The 18033-nt window shown below is 43.4% G+C and overlaps 1 protein-coding gene across 4 annotated transcripts in view; it reads right to left on the reverse strand.

The window, feature by feature from the left end:
- Positions 1-9576: 9576 nt before the first annotated feature.
- The window catches only part of TENM1 (teneurin transmembrane protein 1), a 385653-nt gene continuing 377196 nt past the window's right edge, over positions 9577-18033 (reverse strand). For all 4 annotated transcript variants that reach the window (XM_065411098.1, XM_065411097.1, XM_065411096.1 and 1 more), the window contains 2 exons: positions 17560-17702; positions 9577-10335 (listed from right to left, as the gene is read on the reverse strand). In XM_065411098.1, coding sequence (XP_065267170.1) covers positions 9577-10335; positions 17560-17702 — 902 coding nt within the window. The remainder of the gene's footprint in view (positions 10336-17559; positions 17703-18033) is intronic.

Below are 18033 nucleotides of genomic sequence, written 5' to 3' on the forward strand. Positions count from 1 at the left end.
TTGCAGTATTGCCAAGCCGTCAAAAAAACATGACTCTGTGTCCTCCCCCCAAAAAACATCACGAGATTGACTTAAAAATCACCAGCGTTTTTTAAAATAATAGTATATTTGGGTCTCTTTTTACCTTCTCTGTTTGAGCCTTTAGCGGTCACGATTTTTAATCCACAACGTTGAGAGCTAGAAACTTACTTTTTCTTAAATGAAAGCTGGGGTAACGCACATTGTGAGACTTTTGATAAAAATCCCAAAAGTTGGCTGCACTAGCTGCTGCGTGATTAGGGTTTTCAACTACTCGTTTGGACAAAAACAATGGTGTGAGAAAACATTTGGCTGCAAGTGAAGGTGGGAGGGCCTACCCAGTCCAACTGATGTGCTAGCTGAGCCTAGGTATAGCGCTTAAGGGAGTTTGAGCTTCTTACTGCAGTCACAGTTTAGGCCCTGGGGAGGATTGCAGTGACTGGAGGAGGGATGTCCCCGCACCTGCCTTCCCCCACCATAATTTGTCCCCTTCTCACTGTCGGGCCCTTTAGTCTACCTGCATGTGAATAGATGGTTGAAGTCATGCTATGCAGGGATTCTTGGCCACCAGCGCTGCCCTCTGCTGGTGGGCACCAGCTGATGCACTGGTCCTGCCCGGTTAGCTCTACCATGGTTTATACACCACTGTATGATTTACTCCCATATGCATGAACCTCCTGAATGCTCTAAAACGACTGAGTAATCAAGCTTCACTTGGACACTGGGGAAGATGCTGCAGTTAAGCCTCTTTGTCACCATTGCCTTTATCTATGGGCTGGGGGAAATTGGCTGCAGTCTCTCTCTGTTTCCAGTGCATTGTTGCCTGATCACGAGCTCCGACAATCATGGATTCAGAGGCCTCTCTGCCAGTCCTGCCCTACCCTCTCTGTCTGATCCATATGCAGCCAGTGGGGACCCACTGTTCTGTATGAAAAGAGGGGCTTTGCTAATGTCATGGAGCAGGGCTGAAGTGGTGGGTGGGCCTTGCACTGGAATGAACGCCACTCTGTGAGAGGGTTGATATACACCACACTTGTATGGGCATGTCTGATAATTAGACCAAGGAACCTCAGTTGCCCGCTTGTTGAAAGCTTCATTTACACACATGGCTAAATGCCTTTGTTTTCACTCAAGACAAAATAGATTCTAGAGAGTGGACATAGACATCAGATAAGCAGCATCAGAAGAGCCATGATTGGCATAAAGAAACTTCATTCCTATCACATTAGCATAATGATAAGTTGTTCCTTAATTGCCTAAAATAAAATTTATTGTAAAGCACAAAATTTTCCTTATAAAAGTGACTAAATGTACCACCTAAACCTCCCAGACCTAGAGAAGGTGTCACAAATCCATTAACATTTACTTGTTTATTTTTTCTCTAAATTATTTCCAACTCTCATTTAAGTTGAAACACCTACCAAAGTCCTACTTTTAATGTAATATTTTATACAATGCTTGTGTGTGTTGTTCTGTAGCTACTCATTATCTCACTGTTTGGTTGAAAAGTTTTTCTGACTTAATTGTTTTATACTGTGGCAGATCTGGACTGATTTACTTTTCAATAAAATATTTAAAGTTGCTCTTCCGTTGTTACATAATTCATCAACGCCATCAGCCACAGAGCAGATGAAGTGCCCATTAAAGAAGACCATCAATGGATGAACTTGTATTTTTGTTATTTCTGTTGATTGACCCTTTCGGGCCGTGATTTTACTGCTTGCTGCTCAACTCCAGGACCTAGACTGCTGGTTTTTTTGGCTTTCAGCACTCTTTTGCATTAGCTTTTTCTTTCTTTTTCTGCTACAAAGCTGCCTGCAGTGCTCAACATGTAACGGCTTGTGCCAATATAGAAGCCATCGTAAAATGTCAAATTCTTGCCTCAGCAACATGCCCACTGAGCTGCTGCCCTGTTACAAAGTGGCAATATGATGTGATTTTATTCACATTCCCTCAATGCAACAGGGTATTTTCAGCTGTTCTCTCCTGGGTCAGGACAGTCAAATGCAGGGGCAGTTTATCTGAAAACATAATCTTAGCAACACTCTCTGCCAGCTCGAAGCTTGGTGCTAAATTAGGGCATACATTGGCCAGGGGCCACAGCCAGCTACCAATGGCTATGCAAAACAGTCGATGACTTCTATGGTAACATGCGGTGCTGGGCAACCCCTGTGTCATAAGTGCTTCTGTGATGTGCAATGGACTGAAAACTGGTATGTCTATGCATGATGCTAGAATTGTCTAGTTCGTTTGAAAGCTGCATAAAATAGGCGAGAAGCAGCACTCTTTGTTCAGGCTGCAGATGCTAGTTCAAGTGCTGATGTACAGCAGTGCCGAGAGCCTTGTACCTGTCCCTCACCACTACTTTCTGTGGTTTCTAGCAATACACCCACCAGCTCATCCCAGCGCTTTGAAGTCTCATTGACCGTTCCTGCCTCAGGCCCAGCTCGCTAAACATCGTCTTTTCTGGCATCTCTCCTCAACTATTAATCATGCCAACTGGCCTGTTGCCTTCAACACGCTCCTGCCTTAGTCAGGTTATGCCCCGTCCCTGCAGGCACGTTCAGTGGAGGCATTCCTAGCAGCACCTACTTCATGCCGTGTGGAGTGTCAAGCCAGCTCGGGCTCCAGTCACTAAAGGATTTAGGTGCCTAACTGCAGGCATGTAAAGCCAAGAACCAGCTCCCTTCACGCCCACTGGGTGTCACACAAACCTCACCGAGCTGACCCCCCCCCCCGCGACCTGCAGGTGCCTGTCAGTGATTTGGGGCGGGGGGAGAGGGCGTTCTCGCTAGCGCCTCTTGTTGAACTGATCCCTCTGTGACTAACCAATTAAAAGTAATTAGGCCAGAGAGCGGGCATGTTCATCATGCTCTAACCGAGTGATTTTAGCATTCACCCAGGCACACGCCTGCCCCCAACCCCAATGTCAAAGTAGCACATCCTTACCAAGTGGGTTTGAGGGCGCACCCACATCAGGGTAGCCTATAGCTCAGGGGCTAGGGCACATCCCACTGTGATGGACGATCACTTCCCCCCCCTCCGTAGCCCTGGGTGCCCAGGTGAGGCCCCCTAACCACAATTATGAGGGAGTCTCCCCCACCTCCCCAATCATGGGCTCTTGGTAAAAGAGGATTGCGCCCCCCCCCCCAACTCCAAGAGGGGAGTTGCCGCTGAGACTGCCAAGTGGTGAGCAGGCTGGGGCGTGGCATCTTCCATTAGGCCAGATGCGAGCTGTGCTGGCTTTGTGAAACCCATTCTGAGGAGTCTGTCGTTCCCCGTGTAGCGAGGGGCGGCAGAGAGGATGCGTAACAGTTAATAAGGGGGGGGCACAAGTTAAAGGTGACGTGGAGTGGTCAGGTGCCCCCCCTCACCCAATCAGCCCTTTGCGTGCACCCCGGGCTGTTCCCTCCCTACTTTTCCCCTTCACCCGCCTCCCCCCCAGCCCTGCTGTTCCACCATAAACCCCCAGCAGGGGTACGTCCCACTCCCAGCCCCTGGCGGGCACACTCAACATACCTGCAACCTGGCCAGCACTGCCTCTGCCTGCGCTGGTGCCCTGGGAAAGCCCAAGTCCCTCCAGCACATGGCACTGCCTAGGGGGAGCTGAGCCATGTATGTGCCAGCTGCCTGGAACCCCACGCAGCACCGGCACAGGGGAGCAGCTCTGCCCCCCCAGATAGCTCTGGAATGGGGCAAGGGAAAGTGCTTTCCAGCCCTTTTCTACCCTGAACATGCTCTTTCCCTGAGGCTTTGTGCCCGAGGCAGCAGCGCCTCCTGCTGGGGGTGTCCGCCCCTGCTGAGCCACTCCTGGCTGGACTCCATGGCTGCTGAAGCTGGTGCAGAGCCCAGCACTCACGACTGACTCTGGCGATAGACCTGCTGGTTCACATGGTGCCAGCAAAAGCCCTGATCCGCCTGCTCCAATGGCCCTGCCTGGCCCCAATGTGCTGGCCACCTGGACAGTCCCTCCAGCGAGAGCCCTGGGACTCCGCTGCCCCTGCTGAGCTCTTGGGACTGTGATAGTTCCACCCTACAAGCCCCCCCTCCAGCCCCAGTGCTGGTGGATGCCTGGCTGGCAATAGCAGGCAGAAATCAGGGGGAGGCGCACATGACCCTCGCAAGATCCCCTACATTTGTCACCTCCGCGCCTAGGCACGGAACTCAGGCTTTGTGGCTCCCATTGCTTTTCTAGGTGCCTCCAAGTTAGGGGTGGAAAGCATCACCCTGTCTGCCTCTGTTTCTTTGTGAAACTAGTCCTCCGTGTGAGGCTCCACTGCACATGCCCAGAGGAAGACACTTTCTACCTCTACCATTCCCTCGGTTCGCCTTTTCTTAATCACTCCATCGCTTCAGGAATCTCTCTGTACCCACCTATCTCTGTGATGACACATCTGGTCCCTTCCCCCTCACTTGTTACCACATCAAGCGTAGTTATTTCCCCCCTCCTCCCCCAGCCATGCTCATGTGGTGTGTGCAACTGCTCCTCGCTTGGTTCATTCACGTGAGGAGTGCAGGAAATAAGAGCTACTGTATTTTGATCTGTGAATACCGAAACTTGGCCAGTCCTCCCCTTTTGCCCCTGCCAGTTCAGTTCTGGGAAGTGCCCTTAACAAGCATTTTGCTCTCTCACTGATGAAGCGGAAGAACTGGTGCATGTGTACAGGAACTGTATGTTGTGGTTTCACAACCAGGTTTTAATTGTCAGTACACGTCTGAGAGTCAGAAATAAAATTACATTTCAATACCAAAATTTAGCACTTTCATCCACAAATATTTTTGAACATCCCCCCACCCTTGTTATTAAATGGCTTTTTACTGAAAAAAAAAAGTTTTATTGCATGAAATAATTAGAATGGCTTGAGAGTACTTGGTGTGAGCAAAGAAAATGTCACACTGACTATTAGTTTGCAATTTTATTTTTTAAAAATGAAATATTCAAAGTACTTCTTTCCTCTCTTTCAAATATCGACACATAATATATTAACTTTTAATATTTACAACATGTTGTTATGATGCTGTTGTAGAAAATGCATGCGTCTGGGCTGAAAACCAGAGCAAAATGCAACAGACCATTAACTGCAGCCATAGAACATACAGTATCCAGTCACTATTCAGCCACAGGAGTTAGAGCAGGAATAAAAAATTGGAATCTAGTGTTTCCTAGCAACAAGGCTCAGGCCATTGTAACACAATTTCTGTAAGATTAGAACCTCTAACTGTTAGGTAGAAACTGAAGCTCTTGGCATACACTGTAAACATCTTTACTTTTAATGAGAAAGCTAAAGAGAAATATGTTTTTGACATATACTGTGTGCTATGTTTCTCTTTCTCTTTTATTGACACTTTTGCCAGAAGAATATTAAGATTTCAATGTTTTACCATGGTTCATACAAGTAAAATATCATCAAGGACACAATCTGACATACTAACATTTATTAAGAGGCTAAAGTCCACCACTAAGTCTAAGGAAATATTGTAACTGGCAAACACATTTTCTTGGACAAATAATGTAAGATGACAAATGCCAAGACAAATCCACAGTAAGTTGAACTTGAGAAGTAATTCCTCTTACACCCAGTAAGCTTTTGACCTGATAATGCTTTGTATAAAGGACAGCCTTAAATAACAGTCAGCATTTTATTTGTCTCTATTTGATGGGGAAAAAACCATTGTGGCAGTCTGATCTGAATGCTGAAATGTTAGACTGATCAATTATGCTGATGTGAATTCTGCAGAGCAGACAAGCATGTTGAAAGGAAGCTGTAGATTTTATTCCCTTATATACTCCAACCTTACTATAGGTGCCTCTGTTTATAACACTCTAATCATAGGCTACTGTACATTGGCTTCCAATAACGTTAATCTCCATTAAGGTTTATCCTTGTAAAAGTACCTCTTTATAACACTTACATTGTTTGCCCTCCCCTACCCAGGACGGTGATATAAAGAGGGCTTGGTGAACGGGAATAAGTGCAGATCTTGAAAAAATAAAACTTCTGAAAGTGCATGAAAACATGTTTAAAAAAAAAAGACAGCTTCTAACTCGCATACAACTGAGAGGATATTAAAGATCTCAAACTAAACAGCTAGAATGTGTACACCGAGTTGCACATTGTCCAGTCTGTATCTATTTGGCTATGTTCTACATCTATATACCTTTGAAATGTTCTAGTTTTCTAAATAAACATGAAAACAAAGGAAACATTATTTTTACACACTGTTGTTTTGCTGTCATAAAAATGTAACATGTATCTTCTCATGGTAAGTATTTTGCTAAAAGATAGTGTGCATTAGTATGTGTTTGTTTTTTTCACTTTTAGAAAAAAGTCAGAGGATGGAGATGGATGGCAGGAGAGAGATCACTTGATCATTGCCTGTTAGGTTCACTCCCTCTGGGGCACCTGGCATTGGCCACTGTCGGTAGACAGATACTGGGCTAGATGGACCTTTGGTCTGACCCAGTACGGCCTTTCTTATGTTCTTATGTTCTTAACCAGGTTCCCAACACAGAATGCAATCATCAATTTATTTGATCTGAATGATCATAAAACTGTCCCAGGTGATTTTTTTTGTTTTGTGTTTTTGTCATTTGGGTCTCTAGGCTATAGTGCAAAATTAAAAACACTAAGAAAATTGGCTTAGTCACTAAAAAATAAATAAACATGGAGACTGAAATATTCCCTGCCTCCATCTTACATTGTTCTTGAACAAAATGGTTTCGATCTATTCCTTCACTGGAGCGCTCTTGAATGGTGCCTGGCCTGTGTGTGTAAGTATAACTTTGGCCTCCAGTGCTCTTGTATTAATAAATACATGTCATTTTCTTTAGAAATGCTATCGTGCTCATCTAAAAATGACACTGAATTTTTATTTTTCTCAATTTTATAACCAAACACGATGAAGACATTTTCTTATGCCACCAGAATACAGGGCCATGTAATGTCATTTGATTCCTTATACATCCATATTTTCATAAGAAACTGTCCAAAAATGTATCTTAAATTTTCTACGCATAAACTGGAAAAATGCCAGATCTGCTTTGAGAGACAAACTTGTAATACATTTCACTCTTTGACCTTTTGGCATAATAATGAGAATAATAATAATCAAGGCAGTATTAAAAACCACAGCTGTAGGTAATACAAAGTGCATTTCCTGCATATAATACAAATATAACTTTAAGAAACTAAAGGCACAAGCTAACTAAATATGTATTACATACTAGAAATGCACAGTTCAAGGTAATTTACTATTAAGAGCTTCAAATGTTTGTTTATAATGGATATTTAAAGCAGTTTGAAAATGATACATCATTAGTGAATTGCAAAAAAGTATAATTGGTTAAAATATAAGTAAAATAGACTCTAATATTGACATCTTGGATCAGTGATAAAATACATCATCACATTTATGAATGCACTCTCTATATACAGTTCATAAATTATTTTGTCATTGATTAAAAGAACATCAGAGGCTCAAGGATCTGAAGGTCCATTTTTAGGCTGGTGTGGAGGTATTCAAATTCTCCATGATTTTATGGGAAATTACAGAGATGAGAGCTATCAATACCAGACTTGGTCAGCTCCCAGTATTGTACATTAGTGAGTGATGAGCCCAATGACAATATTTGGATCTAGATTTCAATCCAAATTTCTCCAGAGTTTGGGGTGGTGTGTGGATGGCATTCTTCTGGATCAGTTCATCACTGCGCCTGATCTTGCCAGTCATTGACTTCAATGGGAGCAGGACTGAATCCATAAAGGGAGGCCCAAGTTGTGAAGTTGAGAGCTGGATCCAAACTTCCCCAAAGTTTGAAGGGGGATCAGACCTGATGTTCCAATTCAGGCTCATCTCTAAGTTCACTACAGTTTGTCCCCCTTGCCCGAAAACAAAAGAAAAAAGAAAGCAGGAAAGGAAAAAAACAAACAAACCCTGCTTTTGGCAAAAGTAAATATGAGCAGAGATGATTAGACTATATTTACTATGTCTGTTTTGGTAAAAATGTGCAATAATGTCACCATTAAAGATACATAGGTTCTAAGAGGAAATTCTAATCCCGTCTGAAATTAACTAAGAAAATTTGCACACAATCCCCCACAAAACAATTAGGTCCTTTAAAAATGACAGGTTAAAAGAAGGATCACACACTTTGCTATGAAATCACTATATTGACAGCTCATGATATCCTGCGAAATAAAATTCCCGCCCTACCATTATAATACTTTGCTATGTGCTCTACAGACTGAGCCAAAGAGTGTAGAATCATTCCCAAAATGTCCGACACTTACTATCCACACTTAGGTTCACCGAATCTGACCCACCAGTCTATTTCACACATAAAAATTGAGTCATACAGCATAATTATTAATGTGAGAAGAGGCTAAGGTGATGACGAAAAACTGATACCACTCCAATTTACAAACGAATCATGAACTGAAGAATCCCTGTCCAGTGAACACAAAGGATACTATTCTCTATAGTGAGACAGGCCTTTTTTCACCCTCACTGGCAAAGAGGGCGTGTGTGAATCCTTCCAGTAGAGAGGCTTTAAGTTTGTCTGGGGATCCACAGAAGTACTACTGGCAGAGATTGCTTGGGATGCACTGAATCAGGGCCTGATCTAAAGCTCATTGAAGTCAATGGAAAGTCAATTTGGGCACTTTGGATCAGACCCTTGTGCACATTTCTTTCTACTTTTAGAGTGGTGATGGCTAGCTGTGGCACCTCGTGCAACACTCGGTCAGGTGGACTTTCTGCCATCAGGCTTCTGTGCTTGAGGTTATGCCAGCAGAATCCAGTGTAATCCAGGTCTGACCGAAGCCCTCAGGGAGAGAATCATAGAACACTGCCACATGCAAAACTCTACACAACATGACATTTATCACTGAGAGAATGGGAGGAGGCAACGGATGAGTGAAGATAAATGTAATATGGGACAGCCATTCTGTGCTACTGTATCCAATGCCTACTGCGTTTCCCCGTTTTCAGGTCTGGAACTTCTTTAGATCACAGTTGTGAAAAATGAAATGTGCTGATACAAGGTTCTAAATACAGTCCTGCAGCACTTGCTCTTGTGAGCCATCCCATTAAAGTCAATGGAAAAACTCATGTGAGTAAGGAGTACCCAGGTGAGTAAGGGTTGCAGAATCAAGCTCTATAACCTTTTAAATCATCTGCAAGCTATTAAATTAATGAACTAAGAAGATATGTATGTTCAAGAAGAAAGCAGAGCACACGAATTCTTAAATATTCTGCATGTATCTGCAATTTAAACAAGAGTGGCGCCTTTCTAAGTTGTGTTGTTGAACCATTTGAACTCTGCTTCTGAAATTTTGAATACTGCCACACAAGAACTAAAAATCTTCACTGTCGTCTCTCAGAGTTAAACAAACAATATTAAAATACCATCTTCTGTCACATTTAAAGGCAGTTGGATATGTGTTTTCCTCTATATTTATATATACAGAGTTCTGCTCTAGAAAAACCAATACAATAAACCATTTTATGTTTAAAAACAGGCAGTCTTTGGTGACGCAAAGGCAGAGGTTTTCTTTGTTACCTCCTGCCTATTTCACTCTGTCTCATAAAGTGAATATTGTTGGCACTGTCAGAAAGTTCTAGATACTGCTCCACAGATAAAACAAAATATCCATCGTAGCCTTGTACCCTCCCAGTGCTTAAAAGCTGCTGTTTTTCTCCCTCTGTCCATGCCCTAATGCCTTCTTCACCTTCTTGCAGCCGTCTTTGTTCCTTAGTCCAGGCCTGAGCTACTGCCCTCTGCCTGGCTATTTCTAAGACATGGTTCTTTTCTTCTTCAATGGTTGTCCCATATCGAACATTAAAGCACAAAGCACCATGTTGGAGCTGTATATCAGCAAACCGTCTAGTCCTCCCATTTATCACAGAAGTCATCTGAGACACAGTGACATTGACACCATTCTCCAAAATGCGCCGGCCTCCTGTGTTGCCTATTAGAGCCAAGTCTTCTTCCAAAGACCCCAGCTTGATGAAGTAGTGTGTATCTCGCCCTTCTATGGTAAAATGCAGGTTCTCAAGATAGTGAGCATTGTTGAGGATGGTGGCAATGCGCCGGCTATCCTCATTTGCTACTCCTATAATATCAGCAGTCACTATCCCATCCTTAATGGCAAATTTGATACCTTTTCCAAAAACAGAAGGAATGGCTGCAAACCTGGGTTGTTTTCCTCCTTCAAGACACCTCCCGTCGCTGTATCTGGGGGTCATAGGAAGTTGGTCCAAGGATATAAAGTTCCTAAGTTGTTTTTGCAGCTCACACTGAATGCCAAGGATAGTCTGGAAACATAAATATTAACACAGTTTGAAGTAAAAGATTTTTATACAGTTTATTATAGTACCATATGATATCAAGTTTCTACTGATATCTATAGCTCCTCGGAGCAGGTACTGATCCTTTAAATTTGTCTGTAAAGCATCATGCACATCTGTGGTGCTGTAGCAACAACAAAAAATATAGTAATAAACTTTACAGTGGCCTGTTTGTACTGCTTCATAGAATCATAGACTTTAAGGTCAGAAGGGACCATTCTGATTGTCTAGTCTGACCTCCTGCACAACGCAGGCCACAGAATCTCACTCACCCACTCCTGTATCAAACCCCTAACCTATGTCTGAGCTATTGAAGTCCTCAAATCTGAGGCAAAGTATTTGTTTAGATATTGGGCCATGCCTAGATTATCCTTAACCTCCACTCCATCCTCAGTGTTTAGCGGTCCCACTTCTTCTTTCCTCGTTTTCTTCTTATTTATATGGCTATAGAACCTTTTACTATTGGTTTTAATTCCCTTTGCAAGGTCCAACTCTACATGGCTTTTGGCCTTTCTCACTTTATCCCTACATGTTCTGACTTCAATAAGGTAGCTTTCCTTGACGATCACTCCCATCTTCCACTCCTTGTAGGCTTTCTGCTTTTTTCTACCCACGGCTGTATCCTTTCTTACTTTGTTTTCTTCCCTCTCAATGTTAAAATCTGGCATGGAGATTACCTGGACATCTCCCAACCATCTCCCCCAAATTCCTAGTTTAAAGCTCTCTTAATCAGTTGTGCCAGCCTCCATCCTAGAAGTCTATTTCCCTCCCTACTCAGGTGAAGTCCATCCCGAGAGAACAGTCCTCTGTCCATGAATGCCTCCCAGTGGCCATACATGCCAAAGCCCTCCTTATAGCACTACTGCTTGAGCCATCTGTTGATCATCATCTTGTCACACCTTTGTTGCCCTTCTCTAGGAACAGGCAGAATCCCACTGAAGATCACCTGAGCCTCGATTTCCTTAAGCGTCTTCCCCAGACTGGCATAGATTCATAGATTCATAGATTCTAGGACTGGAAGGGACCTCGAGAGGTCATCGAGTCCAGTCCCCTGCCCGCATGGCAGGACCAAATACTGTCTAGACCATCCCTGATAGACATTTATCTAACCTACTCTTAAATATCTCCAGAGATGGAGATTCCACAACCTCCCTAGGCAATTTATTCCAGTGTTTAACCACCCTGACAGTTAGGAACTTTTTCCTAATGTCCAACCTAGCCCTCCCTTGCTGCAGTTTAAGCCCATTGCTTCTTGTTCTATCCTCAGAGGCTAAGGTGAACAAGTTTTCTCCCTCCTCCTTATGACACCCTTTTAGATACCTGAAAACTGCTATCATGTCCCCTCTCAGTCTTCTCTTTTCCAAACTAAACAAACCCAATTCTTTCAGCCTTCCTTCATAGGTCATGTTCTCAAGACCTTTAATCATTCTTGTTGCTCTTCTCTGGACCCTTTCCAATTTCTCCACATCTTTCTTGAAATGCGGTGCCCAGAACTGGACACAATACTCCAGCTGAGGCCTAACCAGAGCAGAGTAGAGCGGAAGAATGACTTCTCGTGTCTTGTTCACAACACACCTGTTAATACATCCCAGAATCATGTTTGCTTTTTTTGCAACAGCATCACACTGTTGACTCATATTTAGCTTGTGGTCCACTATAACCCCTAGATCCCTTTCTGCCGTACTCCTTCCTAGACAGTCTCTTCCCATTCTGTATGTGTGAAACAGATTTTTTCTTCCTAAGTGGAGCACTTTGCATTTGTCTTTGTTAAACTTCATCCTGTTTAACTCAGACCATTTCTCCAATTTGTCCAGATCATTTTGAATTATGACCCTGTCCTCCAAAGCAGTTGCAATCCCTCCCAGTTTGGTATCATCCGCAAACTTAATAAGCGTACTTTCTATGCCAATATCTAAGTCGTTAATGAAGATATTGAACAGAGCCGGTCCCAAAACAGACCCCTGCGGAACCCCACTCGTTATGCCTTTCCAGCAGGATTGGGAACCATTAATAACAACTCTCTGAGTACGGTTATCCAGCCAGTTATGCACCCACCTTATAGTAGCCCCATCTAAATTGTATTTGCCTAGTTTGTCGATAAGAATATCATGCGAGACTGTAACAAATGCCTTACTAAAGTCTAGGTATACCACATCCACAGCTTCTCCCTTATCCACAAGACTCGTTATCCTATCAAAGAAAGCTATCAGATTGGTTTGACATGATTTGTTCTTTACAAATCCATGCTGGCTGTTCCCTATCACCTTACCACCTTCCAAGTGTTTGCAGATGATTTCCTTAATTACTTGCTCCATTATCTTCCCTGGCACAGAAGTTAAACTAACTGGTCTGTAGTTTCCTGGGTTGTTTTTATTTCCCTTTTTATAGATGGGCACTATATTTGCCCTTTTCCAGTCTTCTGGAATCTCTCCCGTCTCCCATGATTTTCCAAAGATAATAGCTAGAGGCTCAGATACCTCCTCTATTAGCTCCTTGAGTATTCTAGGATGCATTTCATCAGGCCCTGGTGACTTGCAGGCATCTAATTTTTCTAAGTGATTTTTAACTTGTTCTTTTTTTATTTTATCTGCTAAACCTACCCCCTTCCCATTAGCATTCACTATGTTAGGCATTCCTTCAGACTTCTCGGTGAAGACCGAAACAAAGAAGTCATTAAGCATCTCTGCCATTTCCAAGTTTCCTGTTACTGTTTCTCCCTCTTCACTAAGCAGTGGGCCTACCCTGTCTTTGGTCTTCCTCTTGCTTCTAATGTATTGATAAAAAGTCTTCTTGTTCCCCTTTATTCCCGTAGCTAGTTTGAGCTCATTTTGTGCCTTTGCCTTTCTAATCTTGCCCCTGCATTCCTGTGTTGTTTGCCTATATTCATCCTTTGTAATCTGTCCTAGTTTCCATTTTTTGTATGACTCCTTTTTATTTTTTAGATCATGCAAGATCTCGTGGTTAAGCCAAGGTGGTCTTTTGCCACATTTTCTATCTTTCCTAACCAGCGGAATAGCTTGCTTTTGGGCCCTTAATAGTGTCCCTTTGAAAAACTGCCAACTCTCCTCAGTTGTTTTTCCCCTCAGTCTTGATTCCCATGGGACCTTACCTATCAGCTCTCTGAGCTTACCAAAATCCGCCTTCCTGAAATCCATTGTCTCTATTTTGCTGTTCTCCCTTCTACCCTTCCTTAGAATTGCAAACTCTATGATTTCATGATCACTTTCACCCAAGCTGCCTTCTACTTTCAAATTCTCAACGAGTTCCTCCCTATTTGTTAAAATCAAGTCTAGAACAGCTTCCCCCCTAGTAGCTTTTTCAACCTTCTGAAATAAAAAGTTGTCTGCAATGCAGTCCAAGAATTTGTTGGATAGTCTGTGCCCCGCTGTGTTATTTTCCCAACATATATCCGGATAGTTGAAGTCCCCCATCACCACCAAATCTTGGGCTTTGGATGATTTTGTTAGTTGTTTAAAAAAAGCCTCATCCACCTCTTCCACCTGGTTAGGTGGCCTGTAGTAGACTCCTAGCATGACATCACCCTTGTTTTTTACCCCTTTTAGCCTAACCCAGAGACTCTCAACACTTCCATCTCCTATGTCCATCTCTACCTCAGTCCAAGTGTGTACATTTTTAATATATAAGGCAACACCTCCTCCCTTTTCCCCGTCTATCCTTCCTGAGCAAGCTGTATCCATCCACACCAACATTCCAATCACGTGTATTATCCCACCAAGTTTCAGTGATGCCAACAATGTCATAGTTGTATTTATTTATTAGCACTTCCAGTTCTTCCTGCTTATTACCCATACTTCTCGCATTTGTATATAGGCATCTAAGATACTGGTTTGATCTTTCCTCCCAGTTTTGTCCTGACCCTCCTAGGCATAGTCTCCCTAGTCTCAAGGGCATAGTCTCCCTTGATACGTTCCAGCGAGAATCTAGCCGTATCATTTGTTCCCACATGAAGGACAATCAGTGGATTCCTTCCTGCTCCTGTTAGGATCCTCTTTAGGCACATCCCATATCTTAGCACCCGACAGACAGCACACCCTTCTGTTCTCTGGATCAGCTCTGGTTACAGGCCTGTCTATTCTTCTCATTAAGGAGTCCCCAATCATGTAGACCTGCCTTTTCCTGGTGATGGTGCGATCCTCCAGTCTATCTCCTGCACCCTCTGGCTGCAAGTCCTCTCGATTCCTATTCTCCCTTGCAATCCTCTGCAACCCATCCTGTATCCTCCTGGGGCTCATATTTGGTGTTATCTCCATTGACTCTTCCCCTCTTCCTATTGGACTAGCTGCTCTTCTCTTCTTCCTTGCCCTCTCACCTTCAGTGACCACCTGCTGTGCCCCTTCTTCATTTTCCAACTCCGCAAACCTGTTCCTGAGCTCTATTTCTCCTTCACTAGCCTGTCTTTTCCTCTGCCTGGTTCTCTTAGTCACATGCTTCCACTGTCCACTTTCCTCACCCAGCAGTCTCCCCTCAGAGTTCTTTTGTCCTGCTTCCATCTGCAAGTCTGAGCTTTTCCCTTCAGCCTCCTCATGTCTTTGCTCCATCATCTCCTCAAACCCCCTTCTAAACTCAACCAGAGTTTCCACCTGCATCTCCAATCCAATCAGGTATCCCCTCCCAGATCATGTACATGCTGCAGCTTCTGCATCCAGTCATATTCATTGTGTCTTCCCCTGCTTGGGTCACTACCACTGCTTCCTCTGTATCTGTCATAGCCTTTCCACCTAAATCCTGTAAGTCCGGGAAACACAAACCAAACCAAAAGACCACCACCCACAGCAAAACAAACCCCCAACGAGCACCAAAACACTGCCAGAACACCACACACTCCCTTCACGAGCCTGTCTGCTCCTCTGCCTGCCTCTCTTAGTCTTCCCCCCAAACTCCCCTTGCAAATTCCCACTGAAACTCCTCTGTTTACAGCTCTGTTTGCTGGCTCCTGTGCCGCTGCAGCTTAGGGTCTCTTGGACCCTTTAGTTTCCAAGCATCAAAAGAAGAATCACATATTTGCATCTTCTTACATAAGAAAGAAACCTTGGTGAAAATTCCTTATATTCTCCCAGAAATTGCTATTCTAGTGGTGAGTATGTCATCTTGGGACTGGGGGACCTGAGTGCAGTTCCCTGCTCTACCATAAACACCCTGGGTGACCTTGGACGAGTCACTGTGATTCAATTCTCCATCTGTAAAATAGGAAGAATCGTGTAGAAGAGAGGTTTTCACATGGTGGGGCATGAACTCCAATTGGGGGTGGGACTATCAGGGCAGTCTTAGATGCTGGGACCAGACTCTCTGCCTGTCTCACTGCCACAACTGCAGTAGCCACCAGCTGGCAGTTACACTCCTCTGCTGGGGTGGCTGGCACAGACACTGCAAAAGGGCAACCGAAGACCCACCCAGCCCCCTTCTGGCTGTGCCAGAGCCCCATCTCCTTCCCTTGCAGGACAAAGCCTGTGCAAGGGAAGTGGATGGGGCTGTGCTGAAGGATTATGGCCAGGAGGGGGCTGTGTCCGGTGTGGGGGGGCAATACTCATGGGGTGCTGACTTCTGACCCTCCTTACCCTGTCCTTGAGTATGGGGGGTGGGAATGGAAGTCCCCGCAGCTCCCCTATCCTCAACAGAAGGGTCCCCCCAGCAGGTACCAGGTCCGCCTCCCCTGAGAGGGGAGTCCGCATGAGACATGAATTTCTGAAGGGGAGTTCAGCAAAAGAAAGCATGGGAACATCTGGGTTAGAACAATCCGATCTCTTAAGAATGAATACATTAAAGGTCCCGAGGTGCCAGAACACTACAGTAATGGAGGCCAAATAGGTACCTAAGAGCTATGATAGATTTAGTGCCTAATCCTGGAGTCCCTACTCAGGCAGACTCCTACTGACATCCATCCATCCATGTTCTTTTATTGTGGCCATCACTATAGCATTTCAGCATCACCATAAAATCTGAGTGACTTCAATGGGAGTTTTGCATGTGAAGGGCCCTAAAATTAGTGGGCCTGAGTCTTCACCACTTTGTACCTTCCATAGTTATTCACACCTGGGCCAAGTGAGTTTAAAATGCTGTTACTTCGATCAGGTAGCATTTTACACCCACTTAACATGACTACACAAGGTGAGAGGCAGTAGAGAATCAGTCCCTCCTGTTCTACCTTGTTTTGTAAAACTGCAATGTTTTGTTAATAGATGTTCAATAAGGATCAAATCTTGAACGTGAGTGTCTGCCCAGAGAATAGCTGAGATCTGTATTGGTGCAGTTACATTGACTGCTAGCCATCAATTGCTGAAACGTGGCTCGTTCTGAGTGCAGACAAGGCCTGAGGCAGGTTTGAGACTTAGAACTAAAAAATTAAAACAAAAACACCACCATCACCACCACCCTACTATGCTAAAAAAATAATCTGTTCTACCACAGAACATTTTTACAGAGGAAAAGACTTTTAAAGATTTAAAATTTTGGTGTTTTTGCACTCCTCATTGTGGCATCATTCCAATAAAAGCGGAAGATCTGTTGATTTCATTTGCACTTAATATTTCAGTACGTATAAATTTATTACATGAAACCTATAGCTTGTTACTTGTTATATTTTCAAACAAGCACCTTCTTACTTTCTACCCCTCTGCTTGGGAGGAGTGCCCTGTAAACACCTGCAAAACTAATGCATTGTCCTCCTTCCAAAAACTCTCCTCTACCATGAGATCTAAAAAAACAACGTCACAATGGTTAGGCCATTGGTGTGCTGAGGCCACTGCCTAGCATGCTGACCCATACTGTCCCATTGTTTCTTTGTACTTCACGTCAGTGTGTCTGTATCCATCTGTACTCTTTTGTCTTATATTTAGATTGTAAACTATTTGGTGTAGGGAACATCTTTGTTCTGTTTTTGAATATAGCACATAGCATAAAGAGGTATTGAAATTATGGAAACTAGGGATCTTAGATGTTATGGTAATAAAATAAAAATAATGTAGGAGTAATGGACAAAAATCTCCTCAATTAATTGAATTGTTCTCCTCCTGAAAAATCATCCCTCAGATCACAGTGGTCTGGGCTTTTTATTAAGATCTGATTGAACATTTTTCTATGTATTTTCTAATTGTATTCTTTAATTTAGGTTTAGAAATAGTCCAGTGAACTAGCAAGCAGACTGTCTGCTTTTGAGGGCAGATTTTTGCTAACCTTTCCAGGATCCCACTCTTGGGTTTTTGTTTGAAGCTGTAGAAGTTCATATGTTGTCTCCACAGTTTCTATCTCTGGTTTTGGAAATCCAGGAAGCACATTGTGTAGCTGGAAACCGAACAGCTCTAGCCAACTTCCAATGTCTACAAAACAAAATCAAAACATTGTTAGCAACAATGCTCTTAATTCTTGGGAAGCTGAATGTATTTTGTACTTTCCATTTCTAGGTAAAGTGATCCAGAAGATAAGGTGAGGAGAAGCAAAAGTGACAGTGCTAGCTGTGCACTGGCAAAGGAGCCCATAGTTCTCCATTCTGATAGAACTGAAATTAGAACTACTAATGCAGCTATCAGTGCTACTAGACATCTTTTACCAAGGCCTAACCAAACTTCAAAACATTAATAACTAAATTGCAATACTGATTTGACATAATATTAAATTTTCAAAATTGGTTACCAGAAGAAAATAAATTAT

The sequence above is a fragment of the Emys orbicularis genome, chromosome 9 (assembly GCF_028017835.1).
Source record: "Emys orbicularis isolate rEmyOrb1 chromosome 9, rEmyOrb1.hap1, whole genome shotgun sequence".
NCBI classification, from domain to species: domain Eukaryota; kingdom Metazoa; phylum Chordata; order Testudines; family Emydidae; genus Emys; species Emys orbicularis.